Source organism: Mastigoproctus giganteus, chromosome 3 (assembly GCF_048544385.1).
Source record: "Mastigoproctus giganteus isolate SK-2022 chromosome 3, ASM4854438v1, whole genome shotgun sequence".
Taxonomy (NCBI): domain Eukaryota; kingdom Metazoa; phylum Arthropoda; class Arachnida; order Uropygi; family Thelyphonidae; genus Mastigoproctus; species Mastigoproctus giganteus.
This window is the reverse complement of record NC_143577.1, coordinates 236,848,210-236,868,793: the sequence shown is the minus strand read 5'-3', so window position 1 is coordinate 236,868,793 and position 20,584 is coordinate 236,848,210. Positions and strand designations below refer to the sequence as shown.

Sequence of the window (20,584 nt, the reverse complement as noted above, 5' to 3'; positions counted from 1 at the left end):
GTGATGAGTCATCCACCCTGCTCTACCGATCTAGCACCAAGTTAAGTTTTCCCTTTAACAAAATGGCCTTGGTTTTGTCTGCTGCTATGGAGAGTTTGCATTCCTCAATCTAGTTGGAGTGGAGAGTACAGTGTTAGTTTTAAAGTGTGTTAGTTGGCTGATGGCACCATGGGTTTCCCCCATCTCCACCTGATCTAACACATGGACTTCTTCTTTTCCAAGGTGAAAACTGCCCTCAAAGGAAAGAGATTTCAGGATGTAGTAGTAGTAATAGTAGTAGTAGTGGCATGTGATGCAAGAAAGCAAGTGTATAAGCTTATGCAGCATCAGCCAAAAAAAAAAAAAAAAAAATCACACCATTCCCTCCAAATGCCTGTCCAGTTCCTCCTTAAATTAATTTAACCTATCAACTTTCTACAATAACAGATGGAAGTTTGTTCCAGCAATTAACCACCCGCTGGCTAAAAGCAAATTTCCACACATCTATTCTACATCTGTCTTTTCTTAATTTGAATTTATGCCCCCTTAGGTTCGTAATCTGAACAAGTGGAAGGATCCCGTCAGAATTCAGTGTGCTCAACCCATTCAAGGCCTTATGCACCTCAATCAGATCACCACACAGGTGCCTAGTCTCCAGCCACTGCAATTTGCAGAACTTAAGCCTCTCTTGGTAAGAGGATCTGTTCATTCCACTCACCAATTGTTGCCCTTCTCTGTACACGCTCAAACAAATCTACATCCTTCCTAAAATGAGGCCTCCAGACCTGAACGCAGTACTCAGGGTGCGGCCTGACCATTGCCTTATACAGAGGGACAATCACCTCCTTCTTCCTGCTAGCAAAATTCCTATATATCATTGACAAAACCCCATGACTTGCCCTGGCAGCCTGTCTGCATTGCTCGGAAAATGTCATATCTGACTGCACAATTACTCCCAGGTCTTTTTCATTTTCTACCACCTTAAGTGTAGTACTACACAGTTGGTACGTTTCTCTGGGGTTACTTCTACCCATATGCAGTACTTTGCATTTGTCAAGGTTAAACTTTCAGTTGCCACTTCTTAGCCCATCTACCCAAATTATCTAGATCCTGTTGCAGGATCTAGATAATTTGGGATTATCTAGATAATGCAGTGTGATAATCTAGATAATCACACTGCCATTACTGTCATTAACAACACTGCCAACCTTTGTATCGCTGCAAACTTCGACACTAAGCCTGATATACCTTCATCAATATCATTGATAAATATACAAAACAACAGCGGACCCAAAACCGAACCCTGTGGGACTCCACTAATAACATTAGTCCCCGAAGAGCAGCACCCATTAATTACCACCCTCTGTCTTCTCCCACTCAACCATCCTTTTATCCACTGTTGAGGACATAAAGAAAAAAGGAACCACTGGGTGAACATTTTCTCTGTGGTCACCTTTGCTGACTCTTTTCGAAACTTTTAGAACACTGTAATAAGTGCATTTAATTGAGTGGTGATTACTTTGAACAAAAATAAAACCATTTTTGAGTTACACTTTGTGTTCTTTTTATTGCACCAGTATAGGAACTTTATTACTACACCTCATATTTACTCAAGTAATATGCACACAATTGACTTATGGTGAAACGGTTTTTTATTATTATTATTACAGTATTATTATTATATTGAAAACAGATAAGGTTACAAAAACAATCTATGGATCCTTCTGAATTATTTTTAATCACAAATGAAGGAATTTTATTAAATTATGCAATCAGCTAAGCTGAACTGCACTATTGTGATTTTCTGATTTATTTGGCACTGACAGTTAGCTTCATTCTAGGAGCATTGACTCATTTACAATACTGTAGCGTAATTGAGTTTCTTATGTGTCAGATTATTTTAATTAAATGGAAACTGCATAACATTTTGAAAAATTGGGTATTTCACTTTTTTAATTGATAATGTTTGTGCTTCTTAAAGGTGAGCGTTGCGATCGGTGTGCTAATAACTATTTTGGAGACCCAACTGTTCCTGGTGGTGAATGTCATAAATGTGATTGCAACAACAACATAGATGAGACTCAGCCTGGAAACTGTGATTCTCGTACAGGAGAATGTCTACGGTGCCTTTATAATACAGAGGGTCATCATTGTGAACGATGCATTCCTGGTCACTATGGCGATGCCACAAGGCAACAGTGCTTAGGTAAATATGTTATTTGTTTTTTATGCTGTGCTGTACTGAGAATGAGTCAACTTTACTCCCATAAACTTTATCAGCAGATGTGTACAGTTTTATAATATGAATGAGGTTAGTTATTATTTTCTGCCTGATTTTAGCATCACATAATGGTGTTCTGTATGATTATTTTATTTTCCTAAGTATATTTTCCTATTCAATAATACTAAGGTCTGTTCATGCTATGCATTTGTAGGAGAATTAATTATTATTTTTTTATGTTTCATGAAGTGGCGCCTCCGTAGCCAGGTGGGAAGGAGCAGCAGTGCGTAGTACAAGCTTCTTGATTAGACCGGGGTTCGAGCCCGTCACCACCAAATACGAAGGATGTGGAAAGGTCATGGAATGACCACCGCATATCCCGGAGCAATATGGCCTTAGTTGCTAATGCTCCTAAAAACCAAATAACAAAACAACAAACAACAATGTTTCATGATCTAAGTCAGGAATGCACAACATTTGGCCCACAGGCCAGGCATGAACTATTAATGTTTGGTGCAACCTGCTACATCTGCAGGCTGCACCAAATACTTTCTAATTTTGTGAAACAAATTTTCTACTTTTAAAATTAAAGGATGTATGCATAAAATTTGAAATGATGAAACAGTGCAGAATGAGAATATAACTGATTATTTTATATTATAAAATGGAGCTAACCATGAACATTGTTAACTATTCTATAAATACAAAATATTGCCTCATCACTAAAACAAATTTTAAATGGGTAGGCCTTATGTAGTGACTCAGTGGCATCAGCAGATCAAGGCAAAGATGCCAAGACCAACAAAACCTTCAAAAAGCTGTTCTTTAATAGGGACAAGACTACAAATTCTGGACCCACCTGCCAGACTACCATATGGTCTCTTAACAACCATTCCAAACCAGCTGCTTTTATTACTAACACTTATTTTTTGTATAAATACTTCAAACCCATTTAAATTGAAATGGATATATTTTGGTCCCTTGAACTTCAAATTAATGAGGTGTTATTGTAATAAATTACAGTAAAACCTTGGGTAAGAATGTGTAAACCAGTTAAGACGCAAATGCAGTGAAACAGTACTATACACGCACAAGTGATGGGGTGAGGGGAAAGAAACTAAATTTAAAATAATGATTGCAAAAAGGAATATGTGCCTAATAATTTAGAATGCATTAAATAAAAAAGCTAGTACACCAAGTTTACAAGCCAGTTATGAATAATAAACTGGCGCTCCTTGAATAACATTGAAGCTGAATGTCGTATTTGTGAATAGATTAACATATTAATTTAGTTGATACGAGAAGGGTAAGAATTTTGCTATGGAGAAATTGAATCAATTTCTTGTACTCGGTAATGTTGCTCAGTTTTGTTTTGCTGCAGTACTAATCATATAGCCTGACATATATAAGTTGTATGTTAAAATAAGTTCTATATTGTTTATTATACGTAATTGTATGTGTCTGATAAAGAACAATTATTTGTACTTTGGGATATTACTTGCTGTGCAATCCGTGTAAAAAGATGACGTCCTTCTTTTTTTTTTTTTAAATACTGTAACTTATTCGGTGAACTTTGTAACTTAGGACAGATTTCTCTTGCAAATACTGAATGACCAGCTATGTAAGCTGTTTATACAGCATTTGTAATCACTCAGTTTAGAATAAAATGTAAAATGTGCGTTGTATTGCAGTTGTGAAAATTTTACCTTGGTTGTGTAGTATTAAATTTTTGTTTTTTGTGCATGTAAATAAGTTGCTATTTATGGAAAAGATTAACCATGATATGCTTGATATCAAAATACAAAAAAAAATATACACATGTTGCATTAAAAACTAGAAGCTCCTAACACCATTCAACAAAACTAGTTTTTACTAGTAAGAACTAGAAACCATGCCAGCTGCTAAAAACCAAAATCCAAAATGCAACTCCTGTTAGTTCTTACCACATATCTTTTAGTAAGAACAAATTCCTTCCAAATTTCAGTTAGTGGAAATCACAAAAACGCTGTAAAATGTAAGGGAGGGGAATATCGGCAAATCAAAGTACAATTAAACACCAAAATAACAGTGTAGGACACTCACTCGAATGCATGTAAGGCAGATTCCCAACTGAAGGGTAGCACCTGGTACCACCATGTATGTGCATATTTCATTATCAAGTGTTTGTCTGATAAGAGTGAGTATTTTTAGCAGTTTTGTAGGAACTAGTTTTCACTAAAAGGTATGCAGTAAGAACTACTTTTTATTAAATTTCAGTAAATACTAGGAGTTAAACTTTAGATTTGGGTTTTTACCAGCAGGAGTGGTTTCTAGTTCTTACTAGTAAAAACTAATTTTGTTGAATGCTGTTAGGAGCTTCTAGTTTTTACTAGTAAGCATTGGTAGTGATGGATTTTGGGATTTTACTGTAATACATCAATTTGCAGGAAGTTAAGATTTTCCAGTTTGAATGTGGAGGTATGTGATAAAATCTTTATATCTTTTGTCTTTTAATTTAGTTTAGCAAACTAGTATTGAATGTGAAAGTAAAGCTCCTGAAGCAGTTTCTGTGATTAATCTCTTCTGTAAATAGCAACTTAATTTATGTTAAGTTGCTATTTACAGAAGAGATTAATGTAAATAGCAACTTAACTTAAATATAATTTAATTCCACACACCCAAGGCAAAATTGGAAAACTGTAATCAAACTTACATATTTCCAGTTGTGCCAGCACACTGGGAATTTTACATTTTTTAGTCTCATCCATTTAAGTCAGACTGGTCACCAGTTCATGCAAACTCTGTGTAATCAGCATACATACTGTAAGAGAAGTCTGCATTAAGTTATGAATTTCACTGAATAAGTGACAATGCTAAAAGAGAGGAATATCACCTTTTTCCATCAATGACAAGTACTAAACAGCAAATAATACCCAAAATATGGATATGCTCACTCTTTAACAGTAAGTACTATTATACATAATAAAAAATATAGCTCTTGTTTTAATGTGAAGCGAGCTGTGTGGATATTACGGTGGCAAAAATGAAACTCTGTGATCTTTGCTATTACGTGCAAGAAATTTGGAAATATTTCACATACCTCAATAATTAATTTTCTATTTTTATACACCATTGTGAAAGTATTTTTTCCTCTGAAGCACATTCATTGTTCTCCCTTATGTCGAGTGCATACGTGTGGTGACAAAGAAAGTCACCTGTATAGCATCTGCTTTGGGAAATCATTTTTTGGCAACATGCAGTTGGATGTGCTTTGCAGTCTCCGATGTTTGTCTTTCTGTACTTTCTTTTCTTTACCTTTAATTTTTTTGTTATACTTTATGTTCTTTATAAGTGGTGTGGACAAAATGGATTATGTGTGTGTCCATAGCACAACTTAGATATATGTACTCCCACTAATTCCACATGCAGTTTTTGAGAAAGTGAATAGAAATGTAAAATTTAAAGTGAAATATATATGGTTATATTAGCAGATTTTCATTATAATTCCATTCAATTTCATTTTAATGATTGACTAGTTGGTTTTGGCAGTATTTTTCATATAGATAAGCTATTCACAAGTCATAAGGCACAATTCAGCCTTTACTTCAAATTTCATTGTGTATATTTCAAATTATCCATACTAAAATGCACATAAAACTCTATAGCCTTAGTCAGGAAACAGTAGGACATCAAATTGCATTGTGTTTTGAATAATCTAATATCGAATTAATAAGGATATAAGAAACAAAAATAGTATCATCAATGTGATATTTCACACCATTTGGTCTTGACATTATTCAAGGGACATTAGTCAAAATTTATTTTTAATTAGTTTGTAAACTTGTCATATTGGTATTTTAATTAATGTAATCTAAATTATTATTGAGTATTTATTCTGGTGGGTATTCTGGTATGCATTCCTTCTATTCTCTCTCATCTCTTGATTGCTCTTCAAACAATTGTGAGATGGAGAGAGAAGCACTGGTTTTTGTTGTATTCGTATCTTACTTGGCTTATGCATTCTGCTAACCTATTCTTAATTTAATTTACATTATGTTTGGCAACATGCAGTTGGATGTGCTTTGCAGTCTCCGATGTTTGTCTTTCTGTACTTTCTTTTCTTTACCTTTAATTTTTTTTGTTATACTTTATGTTCTTTATAAGTCGACTTTTAATTTTCATTCTTGTAATATAGAAGTAGTGGGCTAAGATAAAAAGCACTGTCCATGCTGTCATTTCTGTACTAATTTCTTAATCTCATTTCTTATTGTAGCATATGATTGTTTCAGTTTGATATTCAAATTTACATGTAAAATTATGATACACCTTAATTTTTTAATTTACTGTGATAAAATAATTACGAAGATTGGTGGCTATATTTATTTGCCAATCACTATATGAATAAAGTGTTCACTTTGATTTAGATAAATAGTGTTTGGAAATACTTAGTTTATTATGTAGCCATGTTACAATATTAAATTGCAACATTTGGGGGGGGGGGACAAAAATTGCAAAATAAAAATAAAAAAAACTAGGAATTATAACTAGATTTTTATAAAATCACACTTTAGCACGTGAATGTTTTTTTTAATTAGTTTATTGATATGAAAAGGAGGATATAATTATTACAGCTTTGCCTTAAGCCATCCTATTATCTGAATTAAAAAGCAGTTTCTGAATTCCTTATCGAATTCTGCCCTCAGACCATTTTTTTTGGTTCTGAAGTTACCTGTGTGAGTCCGCTACATGCACTTAATCATGTTCAAAACTACTAAGAAGGGCCAATATTGGTAGTTCCAAGGTGAAGAAGTGCCAGAAGTGGTCTTGTACAAGTAATTTCAAAATGTAAAACTTGATCCGAAGTATCATTATGGAATTCACAGATATTGTTGCTGCTTTTTAATATAGCTAATGGAACTGATTAGAGTAAAATTGTGATGATGTTGTCCTGTAGCTGATGATAAATTACAACTTTAACCCTTTGCAGTTGAGCATTATTTCACTGTCTTTCCCATGCAGTCCAACTCTGGGGGGGGGGGATGATTACTGAAATGTGTGATGTTCAAAAATTGTCAACAGTAAAGCTTAACGTACATACAGTACATCCTTAAATATCAGCAAGCTCACGGTTCACAGCACGTTTCTATAGGAGCATGGGCAGTACTCTCCATATGCGCACTGGAACCGGAAATGGCTCGGGAGCATGCCAGGCGGAACCATTCATCCCGTCCAAGAACCACAGTTTCAAAGAGGAGATGAATGCAGATTCCCCTCTCTCTATTAATAGTGTTTTGCTCAGAGAAGCAAATTCGTAAGCTCTCAAGCCACTTATGGTCCCAAAATCTGTGTGGCCGGCCGGTCAACAATAATTTAGTAACAACATATGACATTATTGAAACCCAGTAATGCCATACAGAACAGTTGGATACTATTTTATTTCCAAAAGTTCCTCCCCCCCACACACACACACACAACACATTTTGCCATCAGAAAGGCCTTTATGAGATCTTGATGGCAAGTCTAAATACTTCACTCTAACACAAAGTATAAGTATTTTGTGACATTGAGAAGGGGGGAAACATTGTCTGCCATTAATAATTGACTATAAACATCAACTTAGTTTTCATTTTATTTATGATGAAATATAAATGGATTGCAATGTGCAGTAAAAAATTTTTTTACAGTCATGAATGTTGACAGTCACTCTGGTTTCCACTTCGGACTCGAGGAGGAGGAAGGGGGAACACCTGCTATTAACAATTTAATATAAAAATCAATTTTAGTTTTTCAGATTGTTTATATGAATTATAAATAGATTGCCATACAGCGGGAAAGAAAATTTCATAAATGGAAATGCTGTGTTCATGGTGTCACAATGTCAGACTTAAAGAGGACTAAAAAAAATGCCACCTGCCATTAACAATTGAATATAAACATCAGTAAACCATTGATTTAACTTTTCAGATTGTTTGTATGAAATGTAAATAGATGGTAGTACAATAATTGGAACAGTGCCATGGTAAAACAAATTCTGTAATCAGAAATGCTAGCTGGCACAATGTCAGACTGCAAAGGGTTAAAGTCATATGAGAATGTGTTGTATTTATTTAAATTTCTGGTGTTTGCTTTTTGAAGATTTGTGCCTCTTATAATTCTGTTACAAAGCATGTTTCTTTCTTTTTTTTTTATCTTGCAGAATGTGTATGTAACCTTTTAGGAACAGATTCTAAAAGAGGACCCTGTGATTCATTCACCGGTCAGTGTCCTTGTTTGCCAAATGTAATTGGACAATTTTGTGATCGTTGTATATCTAATCACTGGAAGATTGCTAGTGGAGAAGGCTGTGAATCATGTGATTGTGATCCATTAGGATCTTCTTCTCCAGAATGTAATGAGGTTAGTATGGTAATTAGTACTCCCCTCCCACTTTCAAATTGCGAGAATTGCAACATATTGCAATTAGTTTTCTATAAAGATAGTGCTACAGTTTTGACTTTCCTCCCTTCTAAATTTTTTATAAGCAGCTTCATTGCAAAGTTAGGAATGTTATTATTTATCTGATACCACCTATACAAAGTATCCATTTGAAAAAAATTGATATGGCTTTCACTGTTCTATTTATTTTTTATCAATTTTATTTTTATGTTGTACTAAGCACAAAAGGTTTTTTAAATCCTATAGCTAACAGCCCCAAGTGCAATGCAAATCTTGAGACTGTTTTTTGGATCCTATAGCTAACAGCTGACAGCTCCAGGTGCAATGCAAATCTTGAGACCAAGTGATTTTCTCTGTAGTTTCTACTCTGGTGGACTAGAGCAGTAATTCCTAACCTGTGGTCTACGTAACTTATGAACATGCTTTGTGGAACTTGACAATAAAACAAAGATTTCAGTTTTTTGCAATAAGCAACAATCCTATTAAAATTCATGGGAAATGCAAGCATGCATATAACAAACTAATGTATGCTACTTTTTTTAAGTATGATTGATGCGTATTACATTTAAAAATAGTTATTGATGTATTAGCATGTCTAGTTTTAATATTATTTGTGGCTTCTATCTCAAATAGAAAAGAAGTGCTCTGTATCTGAAAAAAGATTGAAAAAGACTGTACTAGAGAGTAAAGTTGCCCTTATCTGAGTTTAGGTGCATGTGTATGCGCGTGTGTTTTAATTAATTTATTTATTATTATTATTTTTTTAATGATATAGTAATAATTCTCTTTACTTTGTGGCACTACTCCTGCCTCTCTGTGGCAAGGCCAGACATTGAGGGAAAGATGTCACCCAGGACTGAAAGGAATTTAAAATAGATCAAATTAACCATACAGTATTGTAGCAAGTTGACTATATAGAAATGCAAAATAATATTTAACTGAATACTGTCAGTTCTACTATAACATGCATTTTAACAATATGGGTGATTTTCGCATTGCTTCAGCAGTGAAACAATAGCAGGCTATAGCCACTCAAACAGAGGTAGTCATATCTCCAAATTAAACAATAGATTGGAATAAAGTACTATAATTGACTATGTGCTCAAGAACAAGAAAATTCCATGCCTGCAATACAGAAACCAGAATCAACATTTTCAAAGCAAATAAGACATCTACAAATCATTATAAACAGAAACATAGATGAAGTGGATATTAATGGTTCTAATGTTCAAAGAGAGAATGTATTAGAACTTCACCTTGAAGAAGATACCAATACACAAACTCCAACTGAAAAAAAAAAAAAAAAAAAAAAACAGCAGTCAGAACAAACAAACAAATCAAAATTCCAATAATGCAACATGTTAAATAGCGGAAGTGTTGTGGTGTACATGGGGGATCAAATGAAATGAAAGACATCATCCACCAGTATAAGTCTGTCTTCACCCAAATTTCAAAACTATTCACTTTTCCTGGAAAGACAGAAATACAAATACAACTGCCAAAGGAGGATTCGCAATGCTGGTGGTAGGTGCCTCCGTAGCCAGGTGGGAAGGAGCAGCAGTGCATAGCACATGCTTCTTGATTAGACCGGGGTTTGAGCCCGTCACCACCAAATACGGAGGATGCGGAAAAGGTCAGGGAATGACCACCGCATATTCCCGGAGCAATATGGCCTTAGTTGCTAGTGCTCCTAAAAATCAAAATAACTAACTAGCAATGCTGGTGAATACAATCATAACAATTAAGCAAATAGCATTACAAACTAACCTAGAAGTAGTAGCAGAGAGAAAATAGCCATTGGTATTGGAATTCCTATCACAATTGGATCCCTGTATCTTCTGCTCTCCAGATCAGATCTAAACAACCTTGCTTATACAACTCCAATGCCCACCCCCCCAAACAGATCTTATGGGAGATATGAATTCCCATCATCATTTGTGGGGATCTGCTCACATGGACAGTAGAAGTAACATGATCAAAACCTTCTTGGATAACCAACATCTGAATTTATTGAACACGGGGTCACACATCAATTTGTCTATGCTTATTGCTTCTGTAGTAGACTTAGCAAGTTCCCCATCAATTTATTCCAACATAGAAAAGTTTGTATTAAGTGAAGCTGATAACAGTAATCATTTTCCAGTGGTATGTTCTATACATGCACAGTTAATTCATACATGGGAAACCAAAACAATATGGAACTTAAAAAAAGCTAAACAGAATAAATATATACAATTAATCATGCCAGATAAGCAGTTCAGACCTTACCAATAGATGACAGTCATATATATATATATATATATATATATATATAAAATTTGCATGAATACTATTAAATTAAGTAAGTATAAATGGATGTGAAAGTTACACAAGGTGCCAGTAACTATAAGGGTGAGGAAAGTAGATTAGTGAAAGGATGTTAATATCCTAGAGGTTATGATGAATTAAGTAAATTATGGGCTGAATTGCCAAGCCAATTTAAAGTGGGGAAACTGTAAAGTAAAATTAGTACAAAAATATTAATAAAATGCAAATAAAAATAAAATGAAAATGGTGTAGCTGTCATCAGATATGGGGGGGAAACAATTTTAGTAAAAGGTCTAATATAGGTAATGCAAAAAATGCTTGATCTGATGTTAGCAGAAATAAATATTGATACATGATCGGGTATTTCGTCAGGGGACTGCACCTGACCATGTATCAGAAACTGCATTACTATACTTGTCCATAGTAGTAGAAGAAAAGTGAAAGGCCAAAAAGGAATGAAATGAAATTAGCACTTTCTAATACAGTATGGACAAGGTAGTCCCAATGTAGTGTAATTTATCTAGGTAAAAATAAGTGTTTAATATAAGCATAGAGTTGGGATAAAAATGGTTAATATCAATATGTTTAATATAAATATGTGGAATTTAGTGTAGGATTTAATTTTGTATGGATAAGAAATCAATGTACAGTCAGTCCTCATATATCACTTGTTTACACTACACGAATTGAATCATACATGATTTATAAATTGGGGAACGATATCGTATATAACATGAACCGAATTCGTTTACTTATGCATGATTCGCCTTTGGGTTTACAAGAAATGGCAGTCAAACACAGAATCATTCCAACTGAACACAACATGATAGGAATGAAGAGAAGATTCTGAAGATGTATTTATGTTTTTTATATCAGGGAAGGGAAAACACATTTCACCATAATAAAGTAAAAACCCACACAATTCCAGCTATTGGTATTATCACAAATGCGATTAGATTGAGTTTACTACCCATTTATAACAGATTCCACTAGCAGAAACGCAACTGGAAATTGTTTTTATTGTTTTATGGTAGTGTCCTCCAGAAATGTGCTTAAGTAAAATGTGAGCTAGTGAGGTGTTAATAGTGTGTCTCTGCCTTTACGGTGTTGTTTATTCAGTTGCTACACACGTGCAACTTTGTTTATGTATATCAAGCGTGCCTCCTCATTTTGGAGGCGCCTCCGTAGCCAGGTGGGAAGGAGCAGCAGTGCATAGCACACGCTTCTTGATTAGACCGGGGTTCGAGCCCGTCACCACCAAATATGGAGGATGCGGAAAGGTCAGGGAATGACCACCGCATATCCCGGAGCAATATGGCCTTAGTTACTAATGCTCCTAAAAAAAAAAAACCAAACAAACCAAACCTCATTTTGTAATTGTGCATTATTCCCTAAAAAATGAGTAAAATATTTAAAAGGTGTGAAAAGGAAACATCCTGGTGAAGATATACGTCCTACAGATTCAGAGAGAAAAAGAAAAGCAACATCGATAGACAGAGGTGGACTGGGTCAAAAATTCTTACCCGGGAAAATTTGTAGGGGCCTTAATGCTATTGTTTATGGCCAAAATCACACCAGCCTCTATGGTCTTCTGGCCTCTGGCCCACCGGGGTTTTCCCAGTATGGCCAGTTCGCCTCTGTCGATAGAGAAAAAATATGAAATTGTGAAACGCGTTGAGTGAAATGAAAGAACATGTGATATTACACGTGCTACAGGCCTAAATGAGCCAATTCCGAGAATTAGAAACAATTCAGAGAAAATAAAAAGACCTTTCATAGCAGGACCAATTCAAAGTGTAACAAAATCCATTAGATTTGGTTTAATGGCGCATTGGCAGCTAAGGCCATAAATCCATTAGATCAAGACAAAGAATTGGAAGAGATGGAATGGCTGTCATCTGTTTGGACAGAAGATCAAACAAAGAACAAGTTTGCTTAAGATAGAAGCAAAAGCATTAGCAATATTTTATTACGTAATAGTCATAATAAAATACTTACGTAATAGTCATAATAAAATACTTACGTATTTTATTATGTGTGTTCAGTCTTGGGTGGTTGGCATTTAACCCTATTTTTCCCATAGAGCCTGTTATTTATATTGCATGATTTTGCATTGCACAAGGGTTTCTAGGAACACAACTATCGTGCTATGTGAAGACTGACTGTATTTTAAAAAATAAATTTGGAACAAGTAAATGGTATAAGGGTGAGATATTAAATTGAGGATGGGGAAGGGAAAAGGAGTATTTTAAATAAATAAGTATTCAAAATACTCCTTTTCCTTATTTTAAATAATTATTTAAAATACTCCTTTTCCCTTCCCCATCCTCAATTTAATACCTCACCCTTATACCATTTGCTTGTTCCAAACTTATTTCATTGATTTCTTATCTATACAAAATTAAATCCTACACTAAATTCCATATATTTATATTAAACATTGATATTAACCATTTTTATCCCAACTCTATGCTTATATTTAACATACTTATTTTTACCTAAATAAATTACACTGTGTTGGAACTGCCTTGTCCATACTGTATTAGAAAGTGCTAATTTCATTTCATTCCTCTTTGGCCTTTCACTTTTCTTCTACTACTATGGACAAGTATAGAAATGCAGTTCCTGATACATACATGGTCTGGTGTAGTCCCCTGGTGAAATACTTGATCATGTATCAATATTTATTTCTGCTGACATCAGATCAAGCATTTTTTGCATTACCTAATATTACACCTTTTACAAAAATTGTTTCCCCCCCCCATTTTTATTTTCATTTTTATATACATTTTATTAATATTTTTGTACTAATTTAATTTATAGTTCCCCCCACTTTATATTGGCGTGGCAATTCAGCCCATAATTTATACTTAATAATTTAAAATAATTTACTTAATTCATCATAACCTCTAGGATATTAACATTCTTTCACCTTTCACACCGTGTGGGTTGTCGTGAGCCCACACATGAGCATTGTGCTGATTGAATAAGCCTTCCCGAGTGGAATAAGCCTCATCTGTGAACAAAACATAGGCTGGAAAATTCAAGTCTTGAAAACTTTCTTGGAGAAACCACTGCGCAAAAGAGACATGTGCAGGATGATCTTGGGGGAGCAGTAACTGAACCCTTTGGAGATGAAAGTGGTGTAAGGAATCGTCATGCCAGACATGCTGTACACTGCAACAAGGCAGTCCTAAGGCGGAGGCAATGGCACGTGTGCTGGTAGTAGGATTATTCTGGACAGCATTCAGCACACTTTCTTCCCTGGCAGGAATTCACTTCGAACGTGGTCTGCCTGCACTACTCCTGTTACCTCTAAATGACCCATAATCGTACAAATTTTGATGCACATGCACAAACAAACAGTGGTCCGGTACATGTCTGTTTGGGAAGCGTTCTCCATAAATTCGTTGAGCGGCTCGTCCGTTGCCCTCTGCTAATCCATACACTAGGTGCATGTCTGCCAGCTCACAGTTCGTATATCGATGCATGCTCTTCGTGCGGCGACTACCGACTTACGGTGACATTTCCGGTTATGGATTCCTATGCGATTGACATTCCTTTAGATGTTATCTACCTCTCCTAAAGGTAACATCTAAAGGAATGTGAATCGCATAGGTACGCATAACCGAAAACGTCACAGGAAAGTAGTAACAGAGGCACAAGAAGCAGAAATGACACAAGACAGTAATTAGTGGCAAACATTTATTTGACATAATATTAACAATGGAGTACGAGATGGATGCATTTCATGATGTTACAACAGATGCTCGAAGGTTCCATCATGAGATGCGATGCATGCGTGACACCGACGCAGCATGGATTAGCGGACACGGTCGAACACACCTGGAGTTTCTTTGACAGTAGCAGCAGTGCAGGTGAGTCTCGCCACGAGATCCATTTTCGTCTCCACAGGCGATTCATACACGATAGATTTGAGGGCCTCCACATAGAAAGAAATCAAGGCTCGATAAATCAGGTGAGCGTGGAGGCCAGGCAACGGGTCCACCATGGCCAATCCATCGACGCCCAAAATGCCTGTTCAAATGGTCACAAACACACCTTCCATAATGGGCAGGCACCCCGTCATGTTGAAACCAAATGTTGCGTTTCACATTTGCTGGAACATCATCAAGTAACCCTGGTCGAACTTGTTCAAGAAAGATCCGATATTTAGCGGAGTTCATGCGGGATGGTAACAGGTATGGGCCGACTAAGCGGTCACCGACCATATCTGCCCACACATTTATTGCGAAGCGATGTTGTGCCGTATGGGAGCGTACATCGTGTGGGTTGTTGTGAGCCCACACATGAGCATTGTGCTGATTGAATAAGCCTTCCCGAGTGAAATAAGCCTCATCCGTGAACAAAACATAGGCTGGAAAATTCAAGTCTTGAACACTTTCTTGGAGAAACCACTGCGCAAAAGCCACACGTGCAGGATGATCTTGGGGGAGCAGTAACTGAACCCTTTGGAGATGAAAGGGGTGTAAGGAATTGTCGTGCCTGACATGCTGTACACTGCAATGAGACACTCCTAAGACAGAGGCAATGGCACGTGTGCTGATAGTAGGATGATTTACAGTTCGTATATCGTTGCATGCTCTTCATGCGGCGACTACCACGCCATCTACCGACTTACAGTGACGTTTACAGTTATGGATTCCTATGCGATTCACATTCCTTTAGATGTTACCTACCTCCCCTAAATGTTTGTACCAATATTTTTGAGACACCCTGTATATTTAATGTAATATATATATATATACATTAAAAACCCATTTATATATATATATATATATATATATATATATACCAACAACTATTTGTTGCAGGCTTCAGAAGTTGCAATACCTCAAGTAACTAAGGTAAAACAGGTAAAACTCTTGGTTGAATGCAGAATGCATGACAGCAAAAACAAAATAAAATTAAGCATGGAATAAATTCTGAAAATATCCAGCTATAGCTAATTTGATTGCACATAAAAAAACCTAAGGCTAAACATAGATTTGTATAAAGGCAAAGAAAAATTCTTTGATCATGTTTGCTTCCACACTCACTAGAACTTGAGTCCTGATTTAGTGTTGTAAAGAATTAATTTTGAATGGCAAGTATTCAAGTATAAAATTTTCACTCCACTGGAAATGGCAGGATATCTCCTTAATAGATAACAGAATTCTGACTTATTCCTTTGCTGCTGTACCAGAAGTTACAAGCTATAGCACAATTTTCAAAGATTTAAGGCACAAGCTAAAAATGAAAGCTGAACTTCTTGTCTACTATGCCTACTCATATAACTTGTCATTTTTAAAAGAGGAACTACCTACCAACTGTTACAAATGTGCCTAAGTGCACTGAAGATCTGGATGGTATTTATTATGTTATAATGTAGCATCTAAATTTTTATTCTCTAGGTACACCCTACAGGCTTTATATAATTAAATTTTTCTAAATAATAGCATGCAGTTGTCCTTGCATTTCTGAAACCTGGAAAAGGTTTTTATTATGCATATATCATTCATATTTCATTGACCAGCTGCTTGGGTAAAATTCTTGACTGAATGGTGCATAAGAGACTTTCATGGCTACTGGAAAAAAGGAATGCCCTATCACCCTGCAAATTTTGATTTAGGAAAAATAGATTAATCCTTGATCCGCATGCCTAGGTTGAAATAAATATAAAAAATTAATTTATTAGAAAACAGCATATAGTAATGGTAATCTAGTGAATCTTGAGAAGATTTTGATACATATGGAGATTTAGAATCCTGCAAGATTTATTTGAGTTAGGATATAGTGGATAAACCCTAATTTATAGAGAATTTCCTTCCTCTCAGAACATTTCAGGGAGAGTATGCAGAATGTTTATTTACAATACATATACAAGAGGAGCCCAGAAGGATCAGTATTAAGTGCAGTCCTGTTTACCCTTAGAGTAAACAATATCACAAAGGTTACACTACCTCCACTGGAAATTTATGTGTGCGGATGATTTTTCCATCTCATTTCAATCACAAAACATGTGAACATGATTGAGTGGCATCTTCAGCTATCCATAAACAAAATAGAAACATGAACAAGAAATAATGGATACAGAAAAACTATTTGCACTATGTTGGTTATGCTTGACATTGACAAGATAATTACATATTTATTCTAGTCTGCCACTCATATAAACAGTAATAGTTAAACTGAGAAGAAAAGGAATAAGGAGGAGGAAAAATCATTATTCATTTCTACTTTGGCAAATCCATCAAATAAGAATATGCATACTAACATGAATGACTTGCATTTCTGCACAAAACCAAAATTTAAGAGATGCAGAGACCTCCCAATTAAAAGAACATATGGGAAAGTGAATCCAGGTGAGTTTTAAGTTTCATGATTTCCGTATGTTAATTCAAATATCAACATCAAATATAAAATATCTGAGAAAAATCAACAGTTATACGCTTCTCAAAAATTTGTGCCCTTCATCCTGAATCAGTTCTGTATTTAAATAATTTTTCTCTATTTGTTCAAAATTTCTCCTTTTTAAGCTTAACCTTAGATTAATAAACTAAAATTTCATGAACATATAGATTTCAAACTGTCTGGCTATCAAAACTGAACACATCTTGTATACAATATTTTAGATGGTCTAGGGCAGTGGTCTCAAATGTATGCAGGCCGCATCCGGCCCCCGAAGCAATTTTACACGGCCCACGAATTATGTATTTGTTGTAAATATGGTGCTTATATTCACTTTCATTTTGTAAAAAAAATTCCGGCCCGCCAGCTGCTTTCAGATCGTGCATTCGGCCCGCATGCAATTTGAGTTTAAGACCACTGGTCTAGGGTGCCAACAGATATATATTGCTACAGTTATATAAAACCGTGATTAAATCTCAGTGGGATTATGGATTTCCTGTATATGCTTCACCTAGATAGTATGTTACAATACCTAGAAACCATTTCCCACAGTGCTCTCCATATAGCTCTAGGAGCCTTTAGAACTTAAATAATATATAGCATGTTAGCATTAGCAGAGGCATATGATGCAAGAAAGCAAGCTTATGCAGCATCAGCCAAAAAAAAAAAATCCCTCCCGTTTCACTCATCTATTCACTCCAAATGCTTATCCAGCTCAGCCTTAAATTTATTTAAGCTATCAACTTCCACAAGAGATGGAAGTCTTTTCCAGCAATCAACTACCTGCTAGCTAAAGGAAAATTTCCACACATCTATTCTACAACTGTCTTTCCTCAGTTTGAATCTATGCACCCCCCCCTTGGGTTCTTAATCTGAGTAAGAGGAAGAACCCCGTCAGCATTGAGCTTGCTGAACCTGTTCATGCAGATTCATTGGAACTTCTGCTACTTCTTCATCAAGATGATCTTCTTTTCATCTATGCAGTGAAAATATGCAGCCAATATCCCATCCAAATGGTCCATTATTAATGAATCATTATGGGTGATTAGCAATGATCATAAGCCAAATATAAATAAACCAGTAGAATTGCATCATCAGAAGGTGATCATACAGATCTCTTAGTAGGATGGAGAATCAATTGGAATGCGCCAATAAATAAAACAGAGCAAAGGACCTTCTGTTAGAAGCAGATATCTGTGCGTAAGAAAGGCATGCCCATCTTCAAATAATAGATGCTTTTTGATATTCTAACCATACTTAAATAAAACAGATATAGTGATAATGATGCTGACAGACACATTTTCACCTTAGTTGCCCTTTTGTCACGAAACTTCCATGACAAAAATCTATAGCTGAAGTACATGGATAAATTGAGAATTGGTGATAAGCAGTAATATTTATGACATAGATAATGAGGAAAAGTTAATTTGTCATATTTGATTCAGTGAAATAGTGGCTGGCTATCATTATTTATTGACTGTTTAGAAGAAAGAAATAGAATTACAGATTCCAATTTAGAACAATAGTGCCTCTCCTCTATACCACTCATCATTGGAGAGGTTAGGGTTTAAATCCCACTGATGAGTGGAGGAATTTCTAAAGGTCTCTTCAGTCAGGGCAATCTCTGGTAGAGGGAGCATGTTCCCCATGAGTAATTAACACACACACACACACACACACACACGAACAAACATTTCTGCAGGCATAATACACACAGCAATATGGTCTAAAGTTGCTGATGCTAAAAACTTACAATGACAACACCCATGGAAATATAAATTTCCATTTATTCTCCAGGTGCCCGAGGCTAAAAGAGTTTACTTGTTCGTTATGACTGCATACATATGAAATTTTTGATGCCACTGTTTGCAGTGGGTTGTGCATTTTTTCTTGGCAGCATACAGACTCAAATATGCACCCCTTTTTGTGAGCATGTATGCTAACTACTGGACCACAGCCGCCCCCAAAATATCTGTAGAAAAAAGTTTCTGCAGAAACTGAGAATATGGAGTGGAGTGAATTTCTATGTGTGTAAAAGAGAAAGAGAGTGAGAAGGTCATTAATTAACTTATACCATGCTCGTGAACGAAACTAATGACTTTAAATGACTTTGGGGACACCTCAGACACGAGAGCAGTATTCTATGGTAATATAAGTAGTAATAGATACATCAGATATGGGTGGGTAATTTTGGTTAAAAGTCTAAAAAAAAGGGGTAGAGCAAATATAAAATTAAAATCTGATGTTAGCTAATGATCCTGTATCAATATTTACTTTTAGCTAACATCAGATTTTAATTTTATATTTTCTCTACCCCTTTTTTTAGATTTATAGCCAAAATTACCCACCCATATCTGATGCTGGCTATTACTCCTTATATTAATTTAATCATTTTTACTTAATCATTTTTTGCTTTACAGTTCCCTTCTCCCTAACTAGCTTTTCAGTTCAGCCTATAATTTTGCTTAATTCTTTATAAAATATAAGATTTTCACATTCTTTCTCCCTTTTTCATGCCTACAATGTCTCCAATTTCTGCTATCCTTTTCCTATTAGTTATGGCATTTTGTGTAATTTACGCATCCATCTTCACACTTTTTAACAGACCTATTAATTCCACCTCGCATATATGAACTTTTATATTCTTTGCTGCTGATTTGTGCACTCAGGTGTATTTGTCCTGTCATCTTTATTTTTATCTCTCCATTACCACTTCACTTTTTAACCCACTATTATTCTTAGTTCATAGGTGCCTCCGTAGCCAGGTGGGCAAGAGCAGTAGTGCATAGCACACGCTTCTTGATTAGACTGGGGTTCGAGCCCGTACCCACCAAATATGGAGGATGCGGCAGGTCAGGGAATGACCACTGCATATTCCCAGCCCAGATAAAGGGTGAGGATTGGCGTCAGGAAGGGCATCCGGCCATAAAAATTGCATGCCAAAACAATAAAAACGCTGACCCCATATAATAATGGGGAAAAGGCAAGGACAAAAAAAAAAATTATTTTTAGTTCATATATATATATATATATATATGTGAAAACCTCAAGCACAATAGGTATTGGAACCCATAGTACATAGTACCATGCGTGGATTGAAGATTGAGAAGATGAAAGAAGATACATGTTGACATTAGACTTGAATTTCTGTAGATTGTAAGTTTTAGGAAATATGCATGGAAGTTGTTCTAGAAAACAGAAGTTAAAGGAATAAATGAGGAAGAAGGAAAGTTGGTTTTGTGAGTAAAAAGG

General features: G+C 35.5%; 1 protein-coding gene and 1 long non-coding RNA gene across 8 annotated transcripts in view; one reads left to right on the top strand and one right to left on the bottom strand.

The window, feature by feature from the left end:
• The window catches only part of LanB1 (laminin subunit beta-1), a 503,856-nt gene that overhangs the window by 322,681 nt on the left and 160,591 nt on the right, over positions 1-20,584 (top strand). For all 7 annotated transcript variants that reach the window (XM_090369708.1, XM_090369709.1, XM_090369712.1 and 4 more), the window contains 2 exons: positions 1,961-2,185; positions 8,376-8,575. In XM_090369708.1, coding sequence (XP_090225834.1) covers positions 1,961-2,185; positions 8,376-8,575 — 425 coding nt within the window. The remainder of the gene's footprint in view (positions 1-1,960; positions 2,186-8,375; positions 8,576-20,584) is intronic.
• LOC150088911 (uncharacterized) overlaps positions 1-20,584 on the bottom strand; it is a 230,943-nt gene that overhangs the window by 208,289 nt on the left and 2,070 nt on the right. The window contains exon 2 of the long non-coding RNA XR_016546746.1: positions 9,406-9,470. This is a non-coding gene — a long non-coding RNA (uncharacterized LOC150088911). The remainder of the gene's footprint in view (positions 1-9,405; positions 9,471-20,584) is intronic.